Below are 24,998 nucleotides of genomic sequence, written 5' to 3' on the forward strand. Positions count from 1 at the left end.
TATGTAACAACATTGTGTACAACTACAATGCAACAATAAAAAATATGGAAAAAATAAAAAATAAAAATAAATATGACATACTAATGCTTAATGTTCACAAAGACTTTATAGCTATAGATTATTTAGTTAATATATGCAAATGTGTAACCTATTCTGTCACTGATTTTATCTTCCATTTGTGTTACTGATTTATATAAGGAATATGAAAATACAACAAAATAATTTGAATGCACAAATAATAAATACGGAAAACAAATACTGAGTATCCTTTTTTAGTCTGTCATTTATTCTACTTTTAGCAGAGATTATTTCATACCATTCTGTTCTATGTAGGTAGAACATTGTGATATATTTAGTTAATTATTAGTGAGACTCCTCCACATCCTTCCAGACCCCAGCTGGGCCTAAAATGTCCAAGTAGCCTTCTCTGAAGTTCTCACTCATCCTCACTCCTGTGCTCCACAGAGCCTCGTGGATATCACTGTCATTGCTGATCCTGTTTATGTCGTTTGTCTACCCCACCCCATCCCACCCACTATACAGAGGGACTTCAGAAGGGCACAGCCTAAATCATAGTCAAATAGAAAATAAAGCAAAGGGAATATGACAGCCTAGTGGCTCCTCTCACTGTGCCTCTCCACTCCCCTCAGGACCTTGTCACTTAGCTATGGACTTTCCCACTTTCTTGGTTTTAACTAACCTCCAGTCCCAGTTCCATGCTACCTTTGTTTATTCATCTAATTACCACATGTCACTCTGTGAGGGGCTATGGACATAAGAATGATTAAGATATGATCTTGGTCCTCACGTAGTGCCAACCAGGTAAGGAGAAATGGTGTGTGAGGGACTCAGGATGGACACACACTGTAGAGGCAGCCCGAGCACCGAGACTGGTTCAGGAAAGGGCTCTGAGCTGCCCTTCCAGAGCCCATGGTCAGAGCAATCACCGCTGCCTTTGTGTTCCAGCCACATTTCCCTAGTACTTCTGTTTGGTGTTTATTTCATAATACTGAGATGACCTGATTTTTTTTTTTTTTTTTTTTTTTAGTGTTTCCTTCACGGGATTTGAAGACAGAATTCCTTCTGTACACCAGTGTATTTGCTGAATCCCTTTACATGTGTTGATGAGCAATCCTGAAGGTACTGGGTATCATATTTGATTTGTAACTTAGAGGGAGATATTTTGCTGTGAAGAGTTCAGTTTATAGAGACTGATTAGGTTCTGTGAGATAGTCACTGAGGTGACAAATGGCTGCTTTGCACCATTCCCAGAACAAAGCATGTAGTGACACTGATTCTATGAATGGCGGTATGAAGTACCAGTGTATTTCAAAAAAGCTCGGTCAGATGCTAGCATTCTAGATACTGAACAAATATCCATAAATTCGCAGCCTTTTATACTTTACCTTTTGTGATAGTTATCACAAATCTACTTTTTTTTTTCTTGAAAACTTGCTTATCATTCAACAGAACAGAGATGTAAAACATTTCCTAAACTGTAAGCAAGGCTTCAGAAGGCAGATTGCTATGTGATCATGGTACTTGTGGTCATGCAACCTTCCAATACCAGCCTATCAGACATGTGCTTTGGGAACTCAGCATCATTCTTCAAAAAAAAAAGCAGTTTCTGTGAATTTCTTTCTTGAATTAAGCTGACTAACACCCATATTACGACCACCTCTGGGGCCAACCCCTGTCCATACTCCTGTTCCCTCCCTTCCATGACTCCGCCTGACCTCCAGTCTCCCTTTTTTAGGTACTGGAATCCTAAGAGAAAGAGCTCTTGGCCTTAGTTAAAACTTGGAACTCACTGCCATTTCAAGGCTGATTCCAGGAAATCACAGCGTGTCTTTCAAGAGATTGTCACGTAGGGGTGAATCTCCAGCAGCTGATGTGTTTACTCCAAGTGTCCTGGGAGGTGACACCTTGGTAAGAGCTCTGGAACTCTAGGAACTCCTTTGGGTTCAAGCCTAATCAGGGCAGCAGCACTCATTCAGGAACTTCACATTCCAAGTTTCTCTGTGCTCAAAGTTTCTTGCCAGCGTAACCAGTGAAGTAAGCAAGGGTATACTAGTTGGATCATCACAATGATCATCATGGCTGTTGATTCCTCCTTCAAAAGTGTTCAGCAGCATAAAACTAACTGGCTTGCTGATGTTTAATTAATGTGCCATAACTGGAAATTGAACTCCCTTTAATGATGATAAGTGTAGATCTCTAGTTATGAAATTATTGGATAAGATGCAATCTGATATTGTTTCTGTACTAGTGACATAAAGGGTCTGTTATGTAGTATACTAGTGTAAGTCTGCATATGAAATGTTTAAATTAAACTGATTTTAAGTACAAATTACCTATTTCTTTTTTTTATTTTTTTAGTTGTAGTTGGACACAATACCTTTATTTTATTTATTTTTCTGTGGTGCTGAGGATCAAACCCAGCGCCTTGCACATTCTAGGTAAGCGTTCTACCGCTGAGCCACAACCCCAGCCCACAAATTACCTATTTCTAAATGATCAAAATACTGATTAGAAATCAGTCCTTGCCCATATATTTATTAAATATAGATCTTAACTTGAAGCCAGCTGCAGTGGTATATAACTGTAATATCAGAGACTTGGGAGGATGAGGCAGGAGGATCACAAGTTTGAAGCCAGCCTCAGCAACCTAGACAGACCCTGTCTCCAAAAAAAAAAAAAAGTCTGGGGTTATAGCTCAGTGGTAGAGCACCCCTGGGTTCAATCCCTAGTACCAAGAAGGAAGAGAGGGAGAGGAGAAAGCCTCCTGGCAACTTAAGAGTAGTTCTGTGTGTGAATTAGAAAACTGCATTATCTTATTACCTTGTAGCTGTTTAGCAAGTAATCCTACCCTCTCTTTCTCTTTGTGCCTTCTCTTCTGATCAACTTAGTATTTTAATACTGTTCTGTAAAATTTTACAATTTTTATTCTCAAAATTTATTATATGGAAATGATATTCACTATTTGGATCAGAAACACCATTTTCTTTCATAGTTACTAAATTGTTACTCTTACATCAAAAATACTTCTTTGTAAGTCAATAGCTTCTAAATTAGGTCTGGCCTTTGGATTTAACTATGTAGGAAGTCTACTGATCTGATGAAAGAATATGCTAAGGAAATATTACCATAAAAATACTGAATTCACTTTTAAAGAATCATCACAAGAAATAACAACACAAAGGAATATAATTGAAGAAGGAAAAGGTCAAAGAAAAATGATACTCAGATCTAAAAATGTCACCATCCTCTGCTTCCATAACTTAAGTGCTCTGCACCTCCGATCATTCCCCAGGAGCTGCTGTTTATCTTTCTAGGAGCTACCTCTCAGGGAAGCATGCCTCTCAGCTCTCACTTCTAAAACCTGACAAATCAATTGTTTCTACAAGCTAAACATAAGTGAAGAGAAACAATGTAGCACCACAATTCTAGGTTACATTGACTTACATCCAGAAAATAAACAACCCACCAGCATGTGGAGACTACATCTAGCACCACCATCAGAGTAATTCCCCAACCACTTAGGAAAACATCAAGTGTATTCCTCTAGTGTACCAGTCTTCTCCTCCTGGCTGCTGCCTTGCACTCTGATACCTGGCTGTCCCAGCATCGGTCCACACTGGCTGAGCCTCGTACTCTGATGCTACCTGCCAGAATCTAACTACAGCCACTACAGTCAGTCACATTTATTCAGCAAACATCTGTTAAGGGTTGACTATGTGCCAAGGACAGTGCTAGGTAATAGCACAAAGATAAGTAAGACACCATCATAAATAAAAACTTCAGAGAGAAAGAGTAAGAGGTGGAGAAAAAGGAAGGGAGAGACAAAAACTATATAAACAACTCATTGGGCTGGGAAGGATGAGTGGGCTGTTAACAGGTAGAAGATATTTATGAGGAACAGTAGCAGTATAATAGGCAGAATGACCCCCGCTCTTGAAGATACCCACCCTCTAGACCCCAGAGGGACTGTCTGGAACGCCTTCAACCTGGGCAACCTGGACATGCTTACCATGCCATCCAGTGTCCCTGACCCAAGAGGGTGGTTGGCATCAACCACCACCCACATATCGATGACACCACTTTTTGTCAGGTGATGTGATTTTTATCAAATTGCTGAAAATGTAGGATGTAAGTCTCACTGTTAAAAAACACTCAGTAAGAAAGCTGATTTAGAGTTTAGAACTACTTAAGACTTTGTTGTTTCTACTCATCTCCCGAGAGTTCCTCTGCCTGGCTTTTCCATGCTAGACAGTATGCTGCCTGCAGAGCAAAACTGACAACTCTCACTTTATAAGACTAAGAAAAATCCGTGGCTCCACTCACTGTATTTGTACCCCCCTAAATTATGCTGATATGGAAATGTCATCTTTTGCCTGGATTTCTAGCCCCAAAGCCATTTTATGAGTTTGGTGTAAGGTATAAAAAGGGTCACATCCAGGTAAGATGGTGGCCCCTAACACCTGCCATTATCTGTGGTGTTTACCTGAGTAAATATAACAGGTCTGGCTGTCTTAGACTTAGACACTCAATCTAGTTGGCACCCAGAGTCAGTAAGACTCAGCATTGGTAAAATAAACTAATTATAAGACTTACAGAACCAGATATATAAAATCAGATCATCAATTAACTAATTCATAGTGAGAAACAAAATTATCTGGTAGACAAGGTAATACTATCAACCTGCCTTACATATTCCTCTCTGCCAAATTCTCAAAAGGCTACTTTGTGGGCAACAAATGAGAACAATGGGTACTTGCTACATTATTCAAGGGTAAAGGGTACTGAGCTCTGACCCGCCAACACTCTATGATAGTGACACAGTTGCTTGGCCAGAGTGGGATGGCACAACCAACATGTGTCTGCTCTGTGGTCAAGCAATCCTTGTTCCCAAGTGACACAGACAATAGTTCTCAGATGACAATCTTACTATATTATACATTATATCATAGCTATTTACAAAAAGAGTATCTGTCTACCCTGGTCTAAAACACTGTGAAGATCATGGATTTAATAAATGCTAGATCAAGGTAAAGGACCAAATAAATATTTTCTTTATTTGCTAGCACACCACGTCCACAAAAACACTGTTTGTGCCACTTTTGCAGTAGAGAAATAACTTGGAATACCTGCAAGAAAGCACTTCTGTGCAAACACGACTGAGACCTGACTGTCAAGTCTTGTGAAATCTGGGACAATGAAAGAAGATGTTGCTCTGCCTTCTTTCTCTCATTTTGACTCCTCTTTCTTCGTTATGGATTTTTGTTCTTTCTGTTGTACTATAAATAAAAGTCTTCCCCATGATCCCACCCATCCACTTTTTCTATCTCTCCTTACACACCCTCTCTCACCCACAAAACTATCACCCACTCCAACAACTATCATCCCTAGGCACATGATCCCCTAATCAGTACCTTGATCCTCCTCTCACCACAGCACCAAGTCCACCAGACACTTGTGACTGCCCACTACATTTATCTTTCTGAATGCTTGGCCAGGGGAACAAACAACACATCCAAGAATGGCACTGAAGATACAGAAAGGACATAGAGATGAACCTATCCTAGAGGAACTGCAGACAACTGTGAAAGATGCATAAACAAGCAAATGGAGTATGATGTATTAAATACAACAACAGAGATCCACTTGAAGAGCATGGAAAGCAAATGTGAGAGATGTCTTAGAGGATGCATTTCCCAAGAGGAAGCATCTAGACCTGAAAGTCCAGTTATTCATGACACTAGATAATCTAATAGGTAATTGCTATGGTTTAGATATAAGGTGTCCCCAAAAAACTCATTTGTGACATATGCAAGAAAGTTTAGAGGTGAAATGATCAGGTTATAAGAGCCTAAACCTAACCAGTACACTGATCCCCTAATAGGCATTTACTGGGTGATAACTGTAGGCAGGTAGAGTGTGGCTGCAGAAGGCAGGTCACTGGGGGTATGACTTTGGGGTGAGAGCTCCCTGGTGAGCAGAGCTCTCTCTGACTCCTTATGGCCATGTCCAGAGCTACTCTCCTCTGCCATACCCTTCTGCCTTGACGTTGTGTCTCACCTTGGGCCCCAGAGCAATGGAGTTGGCCTTCTATGGACTGAGATCTCTAAACTAGAGTTCCAAATAAGCTTCTCCTCTTCTGGGGTTGTTCTTGTCAGGTCTTTTGGTCACAGTGGACAAAAAGCTGACTAAAGCACTTAGAAAGCCCTACTAATTCATCTCTAGAATGGCCCTAGTCTCTATCTAGCCTCTCCTTGACATGCGTGGCCTCATTACCCTAATTCTGAGTCCCCAAGTCTCTCACCAGGACTGTAGCAGTAGATTTCTTAACACTTCCTTCTTGCTCTAACTCATTTTCCAACTGTTTGATCATTCTGAAAATGCAGCCCAGATTACTCTGTGCTCAAAAACCCCGAGTGGCAGCCTGCTCTGTCTCAGATGGTACATGTGCACACAGACTCCCCAGCCCTCACCAAGGCCCCACTGCTCCACAAGTGCCCTGCTGTGCCCCTCCTCCAGCACACCCAAGCTTTCAGGTTTAGTCAAACCCAACTATGTACCCTGGGGCATGTTTGGCCGCTTCTGTGAAAAAGCCTCAGTATTTGAAACACATGAAGAATCAAGGTTTTCCAATTCAGCTAGAAAACACTCCAAAGAACTTTGGCTCTCTAATCTCACATGAAAGGCTGAATCAACATTCTGAATTTTTCACTTGAATTTCAAAGCACCTGGCAAAATCAAACTTAAAACTTCACAGTATCACAGCTCCCACTAATTTTTTTTTTCTTGCCCCTGCACCCAATGTCCTGAATTTATTTTTCTCAGCTTAATACTTGAATATCTTTTTGAAATTTACCTGGAAAAACAATTGGGGTTTCTGAGATTTTCAAAAATTATTATTACTACACTTACATAGGTAAAAGGAAATTATCAAATGAAAATTGCTCTGTAGATCCCAGAGAGGGATGTGTGTATGGGGGTGCAGGGGAGCACCCCTAGAAGTTAAGAAGAATAACAAATTATATTGAAGATATTTAAACCAAGATATTTCAGTGGGTGACTACACAGAAGGCTGCTGTTCTATAGTTTCATGCTCCCTTAATAAGTGACCACTATTTTCTCAGTTTGTAAATAATCAAGGACAGTTTCTAGTACCTACTGCATGGTGAAAGAAAAGAATGTTTGAGATACTTAAGAAAGTGTAATATATGCTGAGAAATCCAGAAGACATACCTGTGGCTTCTCTATTCCCGAAAGAATGTCTTGCACTCTCTTTACTTCCAACTCATACTCTGCATTGCAAAAAAAGAAAAACAATACCATTAGAAGGCAATAAGGTTGTCAGTTTCCTTCCCCGAGGCCTTTTAACTAAAGCTATCATTCAGTCAGTTGCTTCTAACCATGAGTTTTTGGTACCACAAAGCTGATAATGAAATCAGGATTGTCTTTGGGGTGGGGGTGAGAATTTCACTATGATTGTATTAACTCGCCACTGCACAGTTTTAAATAACCACAATGTCAACCATTACAAAGTTCTACTTAACAATTCAAAAACCAAGGGGAAAAAAGGTCTTAAGAATGTTAAGTAGGAAGACCAACACAGCTAGAGACAGAGGGTAGTAGAAAGATGAGGTCAAAGAGACCATGGCTAGTCCACACAGGCCTGGAAGTTCAATTTTTTTAGTTCAATATGTATGTACACATGTATGTAGGTATAGTTCCTAATTTTTTAATTTGCCCAATAGCCACTGGAGTATTTAAGTGGAGGGACGGACATGACCTTACTTTGATTTCAGAGATCAGTGTTGATCCTGCGTGAACAAGGGACATAAGAAAGGTCATCGCGGAAGCAGAAAGACCAATCAGTACTGGTGCCATCATCTAAAGGACAGAGCTGGCCTGGACTAGAGTAGGTAGGAAAGATGATGAAATCAGAACTAGTTTTGGAGGTGTAGGTGTCAAAAGATAAGATGCAACAGGCAATGGTGAAAAAGCGTGAAGAATCAAGGACAGTTTCTAGTTTTCGGCCTGATCAACCGGATGGATGATGTGTCTCTTAACAAGAAGGGGAAATGGGCATGTTTCAGAAGGGGGCAAGAATTATGTTTTAGAAATGAAAGAGGAAAAGTGCCTGGGGTAGAGAATGAGGTGGCAAGTATATATACCACACCCCCACGCCCACCCCAACCACCTCGGAAAAAAAGGATAAATGATAGAATTTAAATTTTATCTGTCAGAACAGCATCTTGATTTTCAAAACACACTTGATACAATTACAAAGAGGGTGCCCAAGAAGCTTTCTAGGAACCAGTGCTATCAGAGCTCTGTGGATGAGCCTGCATCTGGAAGGGGAAGGAGAAGGTGGGCCTTGGGGTGAGAGTGGGTTAGCCCTGCTCCTCCTAGGGCTGCTCATTCTCTTTGTTCAGGTCTAATCTGCAAGTCACCTCAAAAAATCTCACTCTAACCACAACCCTTTGCCTCAGCCTAACTTTGGCACTACCAGATCCTTTTACCTTCTTACATGTTATCAAAATCTGAGAAGAATTTTCTCCTCTGTTTTTCCCTTGCTTTTCATTGATCTTTCCCATGCAAGGTTCAGGAAGGCAGATATATTACAGACCTAGAGTAGGCACATTCCCCCCCTCCCCCGAAAAGAGCCAGATATTTAAAACTCTGTGGACCTCTACAGGCCTCTATGACATATTCCTTTTTGTTTTTATTTTCATGATGCTTTAAAAGGTAATGAGTATGTTCCTTTTGGATTATACACAAATAGGCTGCAGGTTGCTGAGGACATGGTCACTATCTACCCACAGTACTTCAGCACCCAGCACAGGTCCTGCATGGCCAGAGTTCAGAAGATACTTGTTGACTGAACAAATGAAAAAGTCTATGTTAAGAACAACAAAAACTTGTAGTTTAGGTCTTCATTTTCCCCATTGTGTTCTGTTTAGAAGAATCTGTTTTCTATTTATTTGGTTGAGCAAAACCAGTGGTAATACCATAAACAGCAACCTTTTAAAAGAAAATCCACATTTACAAAACCAAAAATCACAAGCTCATTTATAATCCTGTATTTACAATTATACATGATAGAGATAAATGATGGATATTAAGATAATGAATTGTACTTATAAATCAAAAGTAGACAAATCCTCACATTTTCTGCAGGCCCCTACTAAATAAACTGCAAATACAACATGTCTCAAAAGTTAATTTCAGTAAAAACCCAAAAACCAAAACCAAAATCTAAGAACTATTGCAATAAATAAACTGGTTCAGTTGTTAAAGATGAAGTTTTCCCCGTCTCTGGTTAGCGGAGGCTTTGAAAGACCCTATGGACAGACACATAGCTAAAAACATTCAAGTAACTAGCTGAAGGGGGTGATGTTTCCTTCTGTCATGAATGACACAACTAGATTATCTCAAGCAAGAAGCCAGATCCCATTCTTGAGGTAATAAAAGTTTAGAGGAGAACAAGGATGACCTCCTGCTCAACCAAAAAGGGAAGAAGTAAAGAGACTTGCAAAGGAAAACGCCTCAGGACTATGCATTAGACATGATATCTGAAAAACAAAGGATTTTAAAAGGGTGCTTTGTCCCACAAAAACTGGAGATCCCCCTCCCACCTTGCTTTCAAACAGGGATGTCAGAAAATGCCTTGTACATGGTCCCAAAGTGAGTAGAACCCTTGACTGTATCTGAGTGAACAGGGATCTGGGAATGTGAGACAGCCCGAGAGTCAAGAATCTGGGGTGTCTGCACTTGAGGTGGGCAGGAGGAAGGGAAGACAGCAAAGACCCCCTACGTGCCACACAAGAGTGTTTGTGGGTTTTTTCTTTTTCTTTTTTTTTTTTTATAAACTTGGAATTCCAACTTATGGAGCAAAGGCCATTGATCCAGGAAGAAAAAAGTAATTTGAGAGAAAGAAAAAAGTAGTAAGTGGGTCATGCATAGAGCCAAATAAATGAAGGATTCTGAAATGAACAAAAATAAAAAGATGAGGAGAGTATAGAACACAGTTGCCGCCTCCTGTGTCTGGTCACCACACTGCTGGACAAGAGGAAAGGCAGCATCAAAGCCAGACTGGAATTCTGTCCTCCTTTCAAGTTTCTAATCACAAATTTGCAAAAAAGAAAAAAAATGCATTTATACCACATTCACTTAATGCTTCTCCATTTGTGCTACTACTGAACAGGAAAATAAGTAAATAAATCCCAGGCACACAGTTTGCACAAATAAGAAGGGAAAATAAAATCTGTTTAACTGAACTAAAGTGACAGTTACCACATATAAAATAAACTCTTGTGTGAAAGCTAACAGTTTGGTATGAAAATGTCAAAATACTCTACTCTAGTTCCTAAATAACTGAGTTAACTAAGCTCTTGTCCTACGTTTCCCTAAGCACGATTTAAGTATGATTGCCTCAGAGCAATTGATCAATGAGCACCCTCTGCATAGAATAGCTTCTGAGCCCAGCTGTATGAATATATGAAGAGTGTATATCAGAGTTTGGATCAAGCTTTTCTGTCTCTCTCCCTTTCCCTCCCTCCTTCTCTCTTTCTCTCTCTCTCTTTCTCTCTCTCTCTCACACACACACACTCCACCCCACCCCATATCCATATTGTAAAAGGGAGAGGAAGAAAAGGAAGACTAGCTAATTCCTCACAAAACTAAGTAAAACAAAAAAGAATAACTATGATTTGCCTTTAGGATATCTTCTTTTATTATCAAGTTTAAAGGAAAATTATGTCTTCTTTTTGCTTTTGCCCCTAAGAACTTGATGTGTGCAAACTAAACAAGACAATGTCCTAGACGGCCCCATGCAAGGAAACAGACAAGCTTCCCTTCTTCATCCTCAGGGCTGCCTACTTCCTTCTGGTTTATAGCAAGTAAATGAGTTTTGAAGCAAAACTAGATAGAGAACAATTTGTATTTTTCTTTTCTTTTTTTTATTTTTATTTTTGGCTATAAGGTAAGCAAACAGATAAATCCTCCTGTTTCAATTTCATTGGCAACTGGCTGGTTAGAGGGACATGACAACCAAATTTCCTATCCTGTCACCTTAGTATGTGAAAGACTTTTCCCTGCAAAGGAAGAAGCACAGATGCCAGGCACTCAGGACAGCATCACACCCAGAAGGTGAGCTGACTTTTGCAGATTCAGGTACACTCAGGGGCAAGAATTTCTTGAGCAAGTGTGAAGATGGGAGGCTCTAGTTCAAACATGCCCTCAGTGAGCTGAGAACCAGCCTACTTGGAAATGCCAAAAAAGGGAAGGGGCTCAGCTCCGAGACTCAAATCTTTCTTTAAGTCTTTCTTTCCCCCAAGGAAACTCTCCTACAAAGAAAATAAAGCATTTTTAGCAAAGGGAAGGTTAAAATAAAAATACACAAGCAAAGCAAATATAGTTTTTAAAAAGAAAAAAACAAAACAAAAAAACCCCACACACATAGAAGGAAGATGTGTCATGTGAAATTTAAACTTTCCGTAAATAGTGGTTTTCATGTTTGCTCCAAAAAGAAACGTTAAATTCAGACTGTTTGAATAACTGTAAGGCCTAAACTAATTAAAATATCCCCCTTATAAACACAGTTTACTTCTTTGGTTTGTTTTACATTTTTTCCTTCTTAGAAAAGAAATACAGCTCCACACATAGCTGCAAGCTATAGAATGTATTTATGGTTGTAGCAGTGCCTTCATTCCAATGAAGTGAGGTCAAGATCATTTCTCTCTGAACCTTCAGTCTAGCTCTCATCCACAGGGCTCATTTGCAGATTCGCGGGTCATAACACAAAATGCTTTCTCAGATTTGCCAAGGAAGTGACATAGGTACTCTGTTTAACAAACCATGCATAATCAACTAAGGGGATAGAAAATATGCAGCGTATACACAGGCCCATTTTGTCGATAAGAGGCTTAAAGTCAAAGAAAACAATGAATATGATGCCAGGCATGGATGTTTGCCTACATCCCAGCTGCTTTAGAGGCTGAGACTGGAGGATCACAAGTTCAAGGACAGCCTGGGAAACTCAGCAAGACCCTGTCTCAAATAAAAAGTGCTGAGTTTGTAGCTCAGTGGACAACCCCTGAATTCAATCTTGAATACTGTGCACTGAAAAAAAAAAAATCATCAATAAACTAAAATAAATACTTTTGAATGTAAAACAAAAACATTATTCAATAATAAGGACAAACTAGATACAAAATCAGTGTTTCCTAATGTCTCTGAGAATGAATAGGGATGAAGGAAGAAAATATTAACAATGCTTTTAGATGCTTTTCCACTTAGAAAATAAATTGGCTATCATCATATTTAAAATAATACTTATGCTAGGGGAAACAGGAATCAATAAGTGCCCACAAAAATAGGATTAATTATCCAAAAACCTCTATTTAGTAATTATGATCTCCAGGTAATGGTCTTAAATTCAAATATTAAAGACATCTATCACCACCAAAGAATAATTTACATAATAAGGACAACACAGTTAATCCCCAAAGGGAAATTTCCAGAAATATCTTGGTTAAGTGATTATTCCATTTGAAATTCTGAAAGGAAGTCAAAGGAATACTGGCCACTAAACAGTGAAAAAGAAATGGCAGGCGAACATAAGTTATGTGAAAAGTTGCATTCTGGTCCTAGGAAAATACTTTCAGGATTGCTTTGGTTTCCAATCAGATTTTGGAACCTGAAAGAGCGGAGGAGAAAAAGGAGAAAGAAATTCTTTCTGCAGGTGGAGTGCCCAGCTGGACAGGAGGAATGGCCAGAGAATGTAAATGGGACAACGGGGGCTAATTTCCTCTGAGCTTGTATTGCTGTTTCTGAAATTCAGTAGAAAGAATGATCTTCTTTCCTGGCCCAAGGTCTACCCATAGGCCACGGGCCCCTGTGGGCAAAGGCTGTACAGCACCTTAAGTAGTAAGACAAGCAATATAGAAGCCTTCGTATTTAGGGGAAATGGAAGGTACCAGATACCCTTTTGGACTCCCACATCAACTCAAGGGTTGTCTCTTAGTTACCTTCTTTGATGTCAACTAAATTGGATTCTGCCTGAAATATTGGGAGATTCTATTTTTGTTGAATTCCTTAAGAAATATTCTTACGGTTATGTCACAAGGCAAAAATCAAATACATGTGTGGAACTGGACAAAAGCAGCTAGTATTTTAAAAATTCCGAATTAAATAGGATGAAAACTCCACAAAAATGGGTCTTAGGTAGATGAACTTGTTTGGCAAGCTTAACACTAACACCAGTCCTCCTTTCCTTTTCTTCCCCCAGGTGTTTGAACTGTTTACTAGCTTGTTGAGCCTAACCTGTGCCAGATATAGTTCTTTTATTTTGGGGGAAGGCTCAACTCCATGATTATCCAGCAAGAGCTGGTGCCCTCCCTGGGTGTGTAACAGGAAGGCAGTTGCTTAAACACAGGATAGAACGACTTACAAAGGTAATTAAAGTTTATACACTACTTTCTGCAGCGGCATCTATAAACGTTTCCACAAAATGTTTTTTCATTAAGACTTGGCATGGCACACTGAAAATTTTTCAAGTAGCTTATTCAATACTTTTGCAAGACTATGAGGACTGGCAGGCGGAATCCACAAAGCAGGATTCTGTAACACATTACAACTGAAAGAGAATTTTAGTATTTATACCACCTATATAGCAAGTGTTGAAGTTTTAATATTAACATTTTGTTAATTATGTCTCATACGACTAAACTGTTTGGGGATAAGAACTCATCAGCTAAAGTGGGGATCAAATCCAGACTAATTTCATGTGCTAGGGCTCCAGTAACTCACTAGAATCACTTGAATATGCAAAGGTCATTTGTATCCATGTTATAACCTCTCCTGCTCAGGAAATCAGCAAGGGTTACATATCACAATGCCTATAGCTACTGGAAAGGTTATGTCAATAAACATGTAAGGCAAAAAAGAAGGGTAAGGAGCTGGGGCTGTGGCTCAGTGGTAGAGTTTTTGACTAGCATGTGTGAGGCACTGGGTTCGAGTCTCAGCATCTCATATAAATAAAATGGGGGTAAGAACTATAGAAAATTGGAAATGCCCCTGCTTATCTGAAGGGGACAGTTGTAGTGCATTCAAGCAATAACTCAATTAATGGAATGCACTACAACTACAAAGAAAATCATTCTTTCTACTGAATTTCAGAAATAGCAATACAAGCTCAGAGGAAATCAGCCCCATTGTCCCATTTGTGGGGTCTAAGTTTAACAGATATTCCCATTTTTTTCAGGGAATATGAAAATACAAAATTTTGTGTGGAATTGCCCAATTTGTAAATATACACATTTTTAAAACATTCTAAACCTGCAGAAAAGCTGGAGGCACACTATAAACACTATTATTGGCTGCATCTTTATGTTCTCCCAGAATTCATATGTTGAAAGCCTATCCTGTAATGTGGTGGTAGTGGGAGATGGGGGTCTTTGGAAGGTGATTAGAGCTCGATGGAGTCCTATGGGGCCCTCATGAACGGCATTAGTACCTGATAGAGTCTCGAGAGAACGTGCTACTTCTCTCAGCTGTCTGAGGACACAGTGAGAAGCTGTGCTTTATGAACCAGGAAGCAGGAACTCACCAGACTACAAGTCAGCCAGCGCCTTGATCCTAGATACCCCAGGCTGGGATAAATATATGTTTGTTGTTTAAGCTACCTATGGTATCTTGCTAGAGAAGCCTGAGCTAAGAAATATACCCAAATAGTCTTCACCTAGATCGACCAATTAACATTTTGCTGTATTTGCAGGCTCATGCTTTATCTCTACATTCTCTCTCTCTCTCTCTCTCTCTCTCTCACACACACACACACACACACACACACACACACTTTTTTCAGAAACATTTGAATGGAAGTTGTTGACCTTATAACACTTTATCTCCAAAAGTTTGGCATGCCTTCCTAAGAACAAGGACTTCCAATATAACCATGTAAACATCACAACCAAGAGATTTAATAGGAGTGCAATAAAATCTAATCTACAATCCATATTTAAATGGATTTTAAATTTACATACAGATGTACTTCCTGTTTTGTGACATGAGGAAGCCCAAAACGAGGTTTAAACCATTTGGGGATACTCAATTTAATGGCATGGTTAAGAAGATGCCTACACCTTTCCCTACTGTCAAAAGATCTTCTTCTCAATTAGAGATGGTTATAGTGTACTTCAATGTTCATTGTCAGAGGTATTATTACAGTGGGGGCAGTGGCGCACACCTGTAATCCCAGCGACTCAGGAGACAGGAGGATCGAAGTTCAAAGCCAGCATCAGCAATTCAGTGATACCCTAAGCAACCCTGTGAGACTCTATCTCTAAATAAAATATATATGTTTAAAAAAAAAAAAAAGGGCCTGGGGATGTGGCTCAGTGCCCCTGCATTCAATCCCTTGTACAAAAATGAAAACAAACAAAAAAAAAGAAGGCATTATTATATTGGTAGATGCAAGAAGATATTTTCTAATTATGTATTCCTTCTGTTAACTAGTATCTTATGAATTCAGGTTCTTTTCTATTCCATGTGTTAAAATTTGTAATGCTCCATTATCATCATTACTCTTTGAGATGTCAAATTTGTCCCAAATGCAGCCAAGGAGGCCCTTCCAGCTGTTTTCTGGTCCCCTTTGTCCACTTGGGGTTCTGTTTTGCAAGGTTTAGGATTATGTGAGCAAACAGTAAATACTGCAAAGTACCACTAGACTGCAAGTGAGGTATTTCAGTAACATGAAACAGAATTATCCCACCATTTTAGTCAAAAAACACTCTTACTAAAGGATTTTCTTATTTAAATGTGACTAGAAAGAGAAAACCATCTTAGCATTTCTAGCTTCCCTATTTTTTAGAAAACAAAGTTGAAACTAAAGACACGATAACTCCAAATTCATATTTTGATATAAAAGAAACATTTTATAATATACCAAATTTGAACTCTAGGCACTCGAATACAAACTGTAGTAAGCTTTAAGTAGAAAAACAGAACACATTTGGCTCTTCTTGGATCATATAATTTCTGTTCTCAATTTAATCTCCTTGTGCTTCATTTCTTGTTCTTTCCAATCAACATTTGCCTTTTAAAAAAATAGATAATCAAAACAGACAGCACCATCTGCCCAGGTCCAGGAAATAAAATGAACTGTCTTCTAAATGCACTGAACTGAGAAATGAACTAACATGAAAAGTTAAGATGAGACCAGCAGGCAGGAAATGGCTATATGGGGATACTACCTGGAGGGGTTCTTCTCCAGAGTGTAGACTACACTGAGGACCAGAGCCGTCCACTCCTAACATTTTCCCTTTTTATTCACACACACACACACACACACACACACACACACACACACACACATCAAAGTAGATATACACAAGGTCATTGTTAAAGAAGTCTTCGATTGTTTTCAAGAAATCTACTGTATACCAGAGCTGTATATACTGATCTTACTATCTTGTTCTATTATAAAATTAAATTATTTATAACTTAAATTGTTCATTTTTATGTATAAAGGATTCATCTTGAGCCATGTAGATAGATTTATGTTGTCCAAATAGGCTGCCCTATTGCTTGAAACATGATAAGCAGCCTTAATAATGTCTTTCCATGTATATTTTCCCTTTCTACTACAATGATATTCTTATTCTGTTAAAATTAAGCTAAAAGGTTCAAGAACTTAAACATTACTCTGTAAAGGGTACCTCTGACCAGCCACATTTCAAAGAGTAGAGATGATGAAGCATGCCTATTTGGTTTCCATGTCTTAACAATGGAGGTATCCAGACCCTGGATTCATTAGGCCCAAAGGGCATCTGTGAACAAATGCAACCATTTGGGTCATAAACTAAAGTGGGAGAGAAATCAAAATGCACAAGAAGAAATATAGAAGACAGCACAGAAAAAAAAAAGGAAAAGATTTCACTTTCACTCTCTGTCAAAAGGGGGAATGAGATAGTAAAAGAAATGAGTGACAGAAGAAGAGGCTCAAAATAAAGCTCTTATCAATTACACTCACTTGACAATTTCTCATATGGATAACTGACTTTAAAATAATTTTTTTAATATTATAATAACATTTCTATTATAAAACTTCAATGTATGAAAGGCAAATTTGTGATAGACAAAGCTTTAAGTTAACAGCAGTGAAAGGACACTTCAGAACATGCGAGTGTGTTTGCCCCCACGTCGTCCACTCTGGCTGACTGTGCATCCTGCACACCTCTGACAAAACAGCATTTCCTCCCTAGGTGCTGCCTATATCACCCAGGCCTTTGCAGGGTGTCCTCAAACATCCTATCTTCCTCCATATGTTAATTTCCTGTTCAGTAGATCCCGGCCCCTCCAGGAAAGGTGGGCTTTATGAATAGTCATCAAGAACAGTAATTTAAATTTATCATTGACTGCTTAGTACCTGACTCGGGGTTTGCACAGGAATACTTATTGAACATCTGACTAAGTAAGTGGTCAGAGAAACACTACTCACAAATGCGTGCAATGCAGTTTTATTTTCTCATAAACAAGCATAGAAGAGACACCGAGACAGAGTAAGCTGTAAGGAAAGGTATGTTTGTCAAACATTATATCAATAATACATTATAATAAAACTGCAAACAAAGTCTGTAGATCTACAACATCATATACAGGATACAAATATACAAATTCTAAATAAATTCAGTAAGAATTTGAAGTTTGGTATAAATTAGAAATATTTCTTCAGCCATAGATAACAGTCTGCCTGGCAAATAGCTCAAGCGCCATTACCCTTGCTATGAGGACAGAAGTACAACTGAGGACATTACTAATGAAGAAACAGTGAATTCTTGGACCTCACCCTCCTGAGTACCTTTGAAAGGACAGGGCATTTTACCTACTAGAGGTAACTTTTCAATCCATTGCATACTAATCTTAAGTAAAATCAGAATGCATGAAGTTGTTTTGACAGGCTAAAATACCTTGGTTTGGTTTAGCCAAGTTAGATGTTTTCCAACTTTCCTTTTCCACAAAAGTTTTATTGTGTGCACAAATTGTGCATCTCTAAAGAAACATAACTCTTTTATGCCTAGTCAACAATTAATTATTCAGTCAAGTAGGAAAGTTTAACCTACAAAGTTAAGTTTCCCTGTTGCAATCTTGATGTCCTAACCACCTTTCCCTTTTGCTGCATGGGGTGTGTGTGAACTTCCATAATTAGCAGTTCACTGACTGTAATCTAGTGAATAAAAAGCATGGTTGAGGGATCTCATTCCTTGCATTTTTCCTTATTTGAGACCCACAAAGCTCTACTTGGCTTCACTTGGGATACCAGCAAAACTTGTCTTTTTTGCTTATCTTTAGCAAGCTGCCTAGTAGTTTGACACTGCTAGTAAATATGGCCATTTGCTCAAGCTTTAATTTCTGAGCTATGTGAGCATCTATCTATCCTTGAGCATTAAAGATTAATTTTCCTTTCTTTAATTCTGCTGGCAACAAACAATTCAACTCATCCATTCCTCATCCAAACTTTCCCAATCAACCCCCAAACAACCCTCTACAATTAAGAGTTGAATAAAAAGATAGGATTAGGAGGAAGCTCAGTGGTACAGCGCTTGTCTAGTATGCACAAGGCCCTGCATTCAATTCCCAACACCACCAAAAAAAAGAAAAAAAAATTGTGTATATCTTTTCACTTGTGAAGTCACTATAAAGAATGCAAATATGTGAATCCTAAATTATAGTTTTTTTTAAAGGAAGAAAAATGTGTTAAGTTTTTAAATCAATGTGTCTACCCAGTATTGACCCTAAGTCTTCTGATTCTTAGTTCAGGTCTATTTTTTCTTGGGAGCCCTCTAAAACTTCTCTTCCTGCCATTCCCAAGCCTAAGGGTAGAAAGGGTAAGGTGAAAAGACTGAGTTTTTCTAAGACAGACAAATCTATGGGTCTGGAGGGATTGCTAGACTACTTGGTTCAGCACAAAATAATTACACTAGCAGTTAAAACAGTTTTATACTATTTCCGTATCACATCCAATTACAGAAGGTCAGTTTTTAAGTCCAAAGAGAAGCTACTGAAATTCTTTTCACAAGCTGGTCCAAAAAAAGATCATTTCCTGACTATTTTGATAGTGATAATTCTACAGACCATTTTGTGCCAAAGTGTCAGTAACACAATATTCTCCCCATCTTCCCCCATGTATAGGAATCTTGCATTCAGGATGTTTTGAGGCTAGAACACTGAGTATCATGCAATAATTACTCCCAAAACACATGTTAGAATATTTTTGCAGCTGAATGTGGCTTAGAGAAAAAGCACACATTGGTCTCAAAAGAACAGAGGCTTTGTTGGACCATAAACCACAGCTGTTTGCTGTGTTGCAACACCTGAAATGTCTGGGTGTCTTCCTCCTGACTAGTGAGTACAGAGGGTATCCAATTGCTCGACTTATTTATGGCTCCAGCTGCTTTTCTATATTTTCAGACACTTAACATTAGCACAAGAAGAGAGCAGCCATTTTTCTACAGCCTTTCAGTAAGGATAAAGAAGTGCTAAAGAGTGTAGTTGGACACTGATGATGTTCCTAAATAAAGTAACAACCAATGACATTACACTTTGTATTAGTAAAATGACATTCCTCACACATCACCTTCTTAATAGGCACTGAGCAGAAGTTTCAACAATGCTTTCTTCTGTGGAGAAAACACTAATCTACTAGAAAGTGTGACCCAGGCCCTTATTTGTGAGGAGGCACACAGTTCCTTTGTGTAAGCCTAAGGCCCTCATACTGTAATAAGCCGGAATACAGAAGAGGACCTGGAGGGGACAGGTGTAGAGAGAGGGGAGGCTATGAGCAGGCAGCAGAGCCATGGAAGAAGTAGACTTCCAGATGACTTAACTACACAGTGCAGGAACTCCTAGTAGAAATGGACATACAGAAAAAGTTGAAGACACTGATGGATCAGCATTTCCTTCAGCAGCAAGTAACTGAACTGTCTAGTTGCAACTATTGTGAACTAATCATTGTTCAAACGTAAAATGTTTCTACATTTTGAAAGTAATTAAAAATGTCTTAGTCTCACTTTCCTACCTATTGTGCCTTTGATAAGTCCATTATTAAAATACTTGATTATTAAAACTGTAATTCTGAGTAGGATACTGCAGGACCAGAATTATTAATGATGCCATCTAAAAGAGAAACCTATTAAGATTTGTTGTCTCCAACAATTAATGGATCACATATGAACAGGGTTACTTAGTCTGAAAGATAAAGTGAAATAAACTGGAGAAAAGTGAAGTTTGTGCATATTTGGGTTTATGGCTACCTAAGATTGTGAAATTATAAGCACTCCATCTGCTCACCAGCTGTGGTCCCTAATCCTCTTTAATAACTTTAGCTTGTACAAGGCCATGAGAATCATGATTATCTTCCAAATTTCATCTTAACACTGTTTGCCAGGACTGCTTTTTAGACACCAGCCTCCAGTGAAGAGAGCATAAAGTTGATTTTTCCAGCAGGTGTTAATTTTCAGAGAAGCGAAAGGAAATGAGAACAGAGACTGAGGCTGGGCACAGTGGTAAAGAAAGGCCTGTAATCCCAGCAGCTCAGGAGGCTGAGGCAGGAGGACCAAACATTTGAGGACAGCTTCTGCAACTTAGCAAGACCTCCTTAACAAGTTAGTAAGATCCTGTCTCAAAATAAAAATTAAAAAGGGCTGGGTTTAATCCCAAGTACCATAAAGAGAGAGACCAGGGTGGGGGGAGAGGAAAACTGAAAATGGGAAGAAAGAAAGAAATTTAGGTGGTTCCAAGATCATCACAGTGGTGTTTTGTTTTGTAGTACTAGGAACTGAAGCCAGGGGCACGCTACCACTGAACTATAACCCTATTCCTTTTTCCAGACTGGGTCTTGCTAAATTGCACAGGTAGACCTTGAACTTTCAATCATCCTGCCTCAGTCTCCCAATTCACTGGGATTACAGGTGTGTGCCACCATGCCCAGCATCACAGTGGGGTTTTTAAGGTTCTATGCTCTACAGCAAAGACCAAAGGATAAAATAAAGAATATTCTCCTGAAATGTGGAAGAAATAAAATCCCCCCACATTAAGTAAAAAGCAACATATAAAACATCATGTCTTATGTCTAGAACAAAATATGTCTGCCCACTGCAACACACCACCTCTTCCACATCTGGGTCCTCAGTTCCCCAGCTGCTTAATGTCAGAAACCTCAGCTACTTGCTCCTTACAGCACTTAGGGCAGTTTCTACTTAAGCTCTACAATAGGGGTCACCATAGCCTAACTCTGGAACTAAAGAGGTGCTCTACCAAAGAGAAGACTCAAATTTATTAAAGTTGCAAGCAAGACTCACAGCACTATGTTTTATTGCTTTGAAACTGCAAAATACCTTTGTGTCTCTTTCCCTAATGAAGTTCTTAGACACCAAAGACAGAGAATGATTTCTTTCTGGGTCTTGAACTCAGTGACAATTTGCTTTCCAGGTTTGTAGAATCTCCTATATTTTTTAGTTCAAATTGCTGGATTTTTTTTTTTTTTTTAAGAAATCAGAATTACAAACCTCTGCTTAAGCTCAAGTGACTATACATAAGTAAAGGCCAGGATTTGCTTCCCATTCAGTTGTTTTCCATTAGAAACAAGCTCATATCCTAAGCTACATATCACAAAGGTCTCCTCTTTTAGAATGCCTGGTGCTCTCTGCACCAGGATGACAGGGTCCACCCTATTCCAAAATGCCAGCATAAGACCTGGCAGAGAATGCCTCTGTGTATGAATGCTATCTCTATCAATAATTCTCAAAGTAGACCCTGCTGTTCTGTCCTGCACGCTGTTAACATATTTAAGGTAAGGGCTCTCCATCCAACACCTCCCCCTCCCCACCCGGGCAATGCACGCAGGCAGGGACCTAAAGTTTGCTCAGTGGTAGAGCGCTTGCCTAGCACATGTAAGGCACTGGGTTCTATTCTCAGCACCACAAATAAATAAGTAAATAAAATAAAGCTCCAACAACTAATACAAGTATTTTTTTTTTAAACCAGAAAGAATATTTTCATCTCATCTTCCAACAGAAAAAAGGCACATGAAATCATTCCGAATATGAAAAAGTGCTGAGTATTACCATACCATTTTAAAAAGATACTTTTATAAATGTATTAATGGGATCAAATCTTCCGAGAGCCGGTGTTCAGAAACATCCCCCAAACTAAAGAAGAAACCAACCATTTTTAAAAAGAGGGAAAAAGTTGAATTGGGTTCTATACTAAAACCTCCTTTTAATATTTTGAAATATGTTTATGGCTATGCAGCGAAGAAAAACACTGAAGCTTTAATTCTTATGAATTACATGAAACATGATGGAAATCACATAGGAAAAATACAAAGTCCACATTCTACCTAAGGGTAAAGCTAATGATGGTTATAAATAATGCTGAAATGCCAAAAGTAACTCTGTGGCCACCAAAAGAGGCTCATTCTTACCAACAAAAAAATGGGAACAGTGATGACTGTTTATTACATTTATTTGGCAGGAAGGAAAGAGACTTCATTTACAGAAAGGCCTTCATCCACGGGGCTGAAATAGGCTTAGCATTGATTTTTTTACCCAGCATTTCAGTTTCTCAAGAAAGCCTTTCGTACAGATTGTGCTACGTGCTGTTGAGTTCTAGCATTTAAACAAGCATAATAAACTATCTGGTAACTCTTTCCAACTACAATAGAATTCTGAATTTCAACCAACGCCTGATACGATGAAAAATTTTAAACAAAGAACAAATTTACCAATTCATATTATCTATAAAAGATGTTTGGAAGTCCCCTTGGTTAAGCTCTACAATTGAACTTTTGCCAGCCCAAATCTGTTTCAAATACACTGAAGGGTGAACTCTTGTGGGAGAATGTAGACAACATGCACATACACAAACAAATCCGATGAGATCAGCTAATGGTGGGAGTGAGCACGAATACAAGAAGGGAGTAGTTCAAGATGCTTCTCTGACCCTGAGGCACCTGGGCTAGGCTAGCCAGGAAGGAGGAGGAGGAGGAGGAGGAGGAGGAGGAGGAGGAAGGGAGGAAGGGAGGAAGAGGAAGAAGGAGGAGGAGGAGGAGGACGGAGGGCCAAGCACACAAACAGCAAGGGGACTCTGCAGGCAGAGAGAACCAAAAGGAGAAAGGACCCAGAGCAGGAAGGGCCCCACATACTAGAGAATTAGAAAGGAAGCTGCTGCCTGAGGCACAGAATGCTGGACAGGGCTGAAATTGCAGAGGCAGTCAGCAGCCACTTGATGCAGCCTTTAACACCAGGATACAGAGTTTGCACTTTATGCTCAAGTTTAAAAGAAAAAAAAATTGGCATTTTTAACAAAATCTCCCTGATGGCTAAGTGGAGAATGAATTTGGAAGAAACAAAATTAAGGCAGAGCAACTAGATAAGGGAATAAAAAAATTAACATATTTAACTCTATGAAAGTATTCACATGTACATACACATACACAGAGAGAAGGCTACAAAACAAGTACCACAGTAATATGAGAAATCAAAGAAAAGACACATTTAATGAAATATATTTTGGATATATATACACTTGTTGTTTGTTTCACAATCACCAATGTTTTTAGACATAAGTTTTCATATATAGTGTTAATATCTAAGAGCTGTGATTCAAATACCTAAGAATGTGTATTTGATAAAAATGTCTTGGGAAAATGCAAGGGTCTTGCTTCATAATCTAAAGAATCCAGAACAGGAAAAGTTGAGAACCACGATCCACACGTTTCACTGCAGACTGGAGCAGACTGGAGTTCTTCTTGGTTCTAACACTGTGACCAGTGATATATTACAGTGCAGACCATAACGTCATTCTGGACAGCAGGGAATACCAAGAACAGTAAGTCATATTCTCTACATTCAAGATTTCAACATATTTCCACAAATGTGGCTCACAAAAAAGGCCAAATTCCACCAAATGGAAAATGTATTTCAGTCTCCAAAACTGTTCTCAAATAGTAAAACAATTTACCAGACATACTTAAATAATTTTTCCCAAAGTCCTTTACTTTTCTCATTTAAATTGGTTCCAAAAGGAACTGGCAGGGCAACATATGCTGTAAGTGATTGATGTTCTTATGGAAAAAACACGTAAGTAGCTAAAACTAAAGACTCATGAGTTGGGTAGAGCTAAATGGCTTAGACGGAGCTTTAAATTTATTGAAAGACTGGAAAAACTATTTCAGAGAGGTAACATGATGTGATCCTCTCACCTCTTCTCCCCTTAGCCAAGGTCTTCACAATATCACAAGTTGATTATTGAACTAAACAAGCTTGAATGGAAAGGGCCACAGGAAAGACTGACCACACAGCTTAAACTTAGCCCTCATTTCTCTATTTCTCATTTACAGGCTGACCTGGTGTCTTATCTGCTGTCTACGTCACGGGTGATCATGGCTGATATTGTATAACCCAGCTGAGTTCTCACATCTGGCCAAAACTTGTTTTCCTTCTATATTTTTCTCTCCTTCTTGTTTCATTTATACAACCTAGGCTTTATATTTCACCTTTATCAACCTCTTGTTTGGGAACTTCTGTAGTTTTTGAAACAGCAGATGATGACTAAACTGCTAATTCATGTGCTAATGTTTAGACTATACAATTGTACATGCTTAACTTTGTGTGTGTTTGTATGTGTGTCTGTGTCTATGTGTTCTCCACCAATTTTGCAGAATTATAGAATGCTGGAAGAGGAAAGAATAACAGATATTAAATACTACCTCCTATGTAGTTAAAAAATTTTGTGTTTTCAAATTAGGCAAAATACCACCCAATGTCAAAAACTCAGAAAGACACAAGTTCACCATAACAGGCAATAATTATTTTAAAAGACTTTAGAATTATCATCCATATGACATGCGGGGGTCCACATAGCTAGATTTTGCTTTGTTGACAGCCATCAGAGAGAAGACACATATAGCCATCTTTAACATGAGC

General features: G+C 38.9%; 1 protein-coding gene across 6 annotated transcripts in view; it reads right to left on the reverse strand.

Moving 5' to 3' along the window:
- Window positions 1-24,998, reverse strand: part of Fndc3b (fibronectin type III domain containing 3B) — a 326,246-nt gene that overhangs the window by 95,695 nt on the left and 205,553 nt on the right. For all 6 annotated transcript variants that reach the window (XM_071615472.1, XM_071615470.1, XM_071615471.1 and 3 more), the window contains one exon: window positions 7,252-7,310. In XM_071615472.1, the coding sequence (XP_071471573.1) occupies window positions 7,252-7,310 (59 nt within the window). The remainder of the gene's footprint in view (window positions 1-7,251; window positions 7,311-24,998) is intronic.

Source organism: Marmota flaviventris, chromosome 8 (assembly GCF_047511675.1).
Source record: "Marmota flaviventris isolate mMarFla1 chromosome 8, mMarFla1.hap1, whole genome shotgun sequence".
Lineage (NCBI taxonomy): Eukaryota > Metazoa > Chordata > Mammalia > Rodentia > Sciuridae > Marmota > Marmota flaviventris.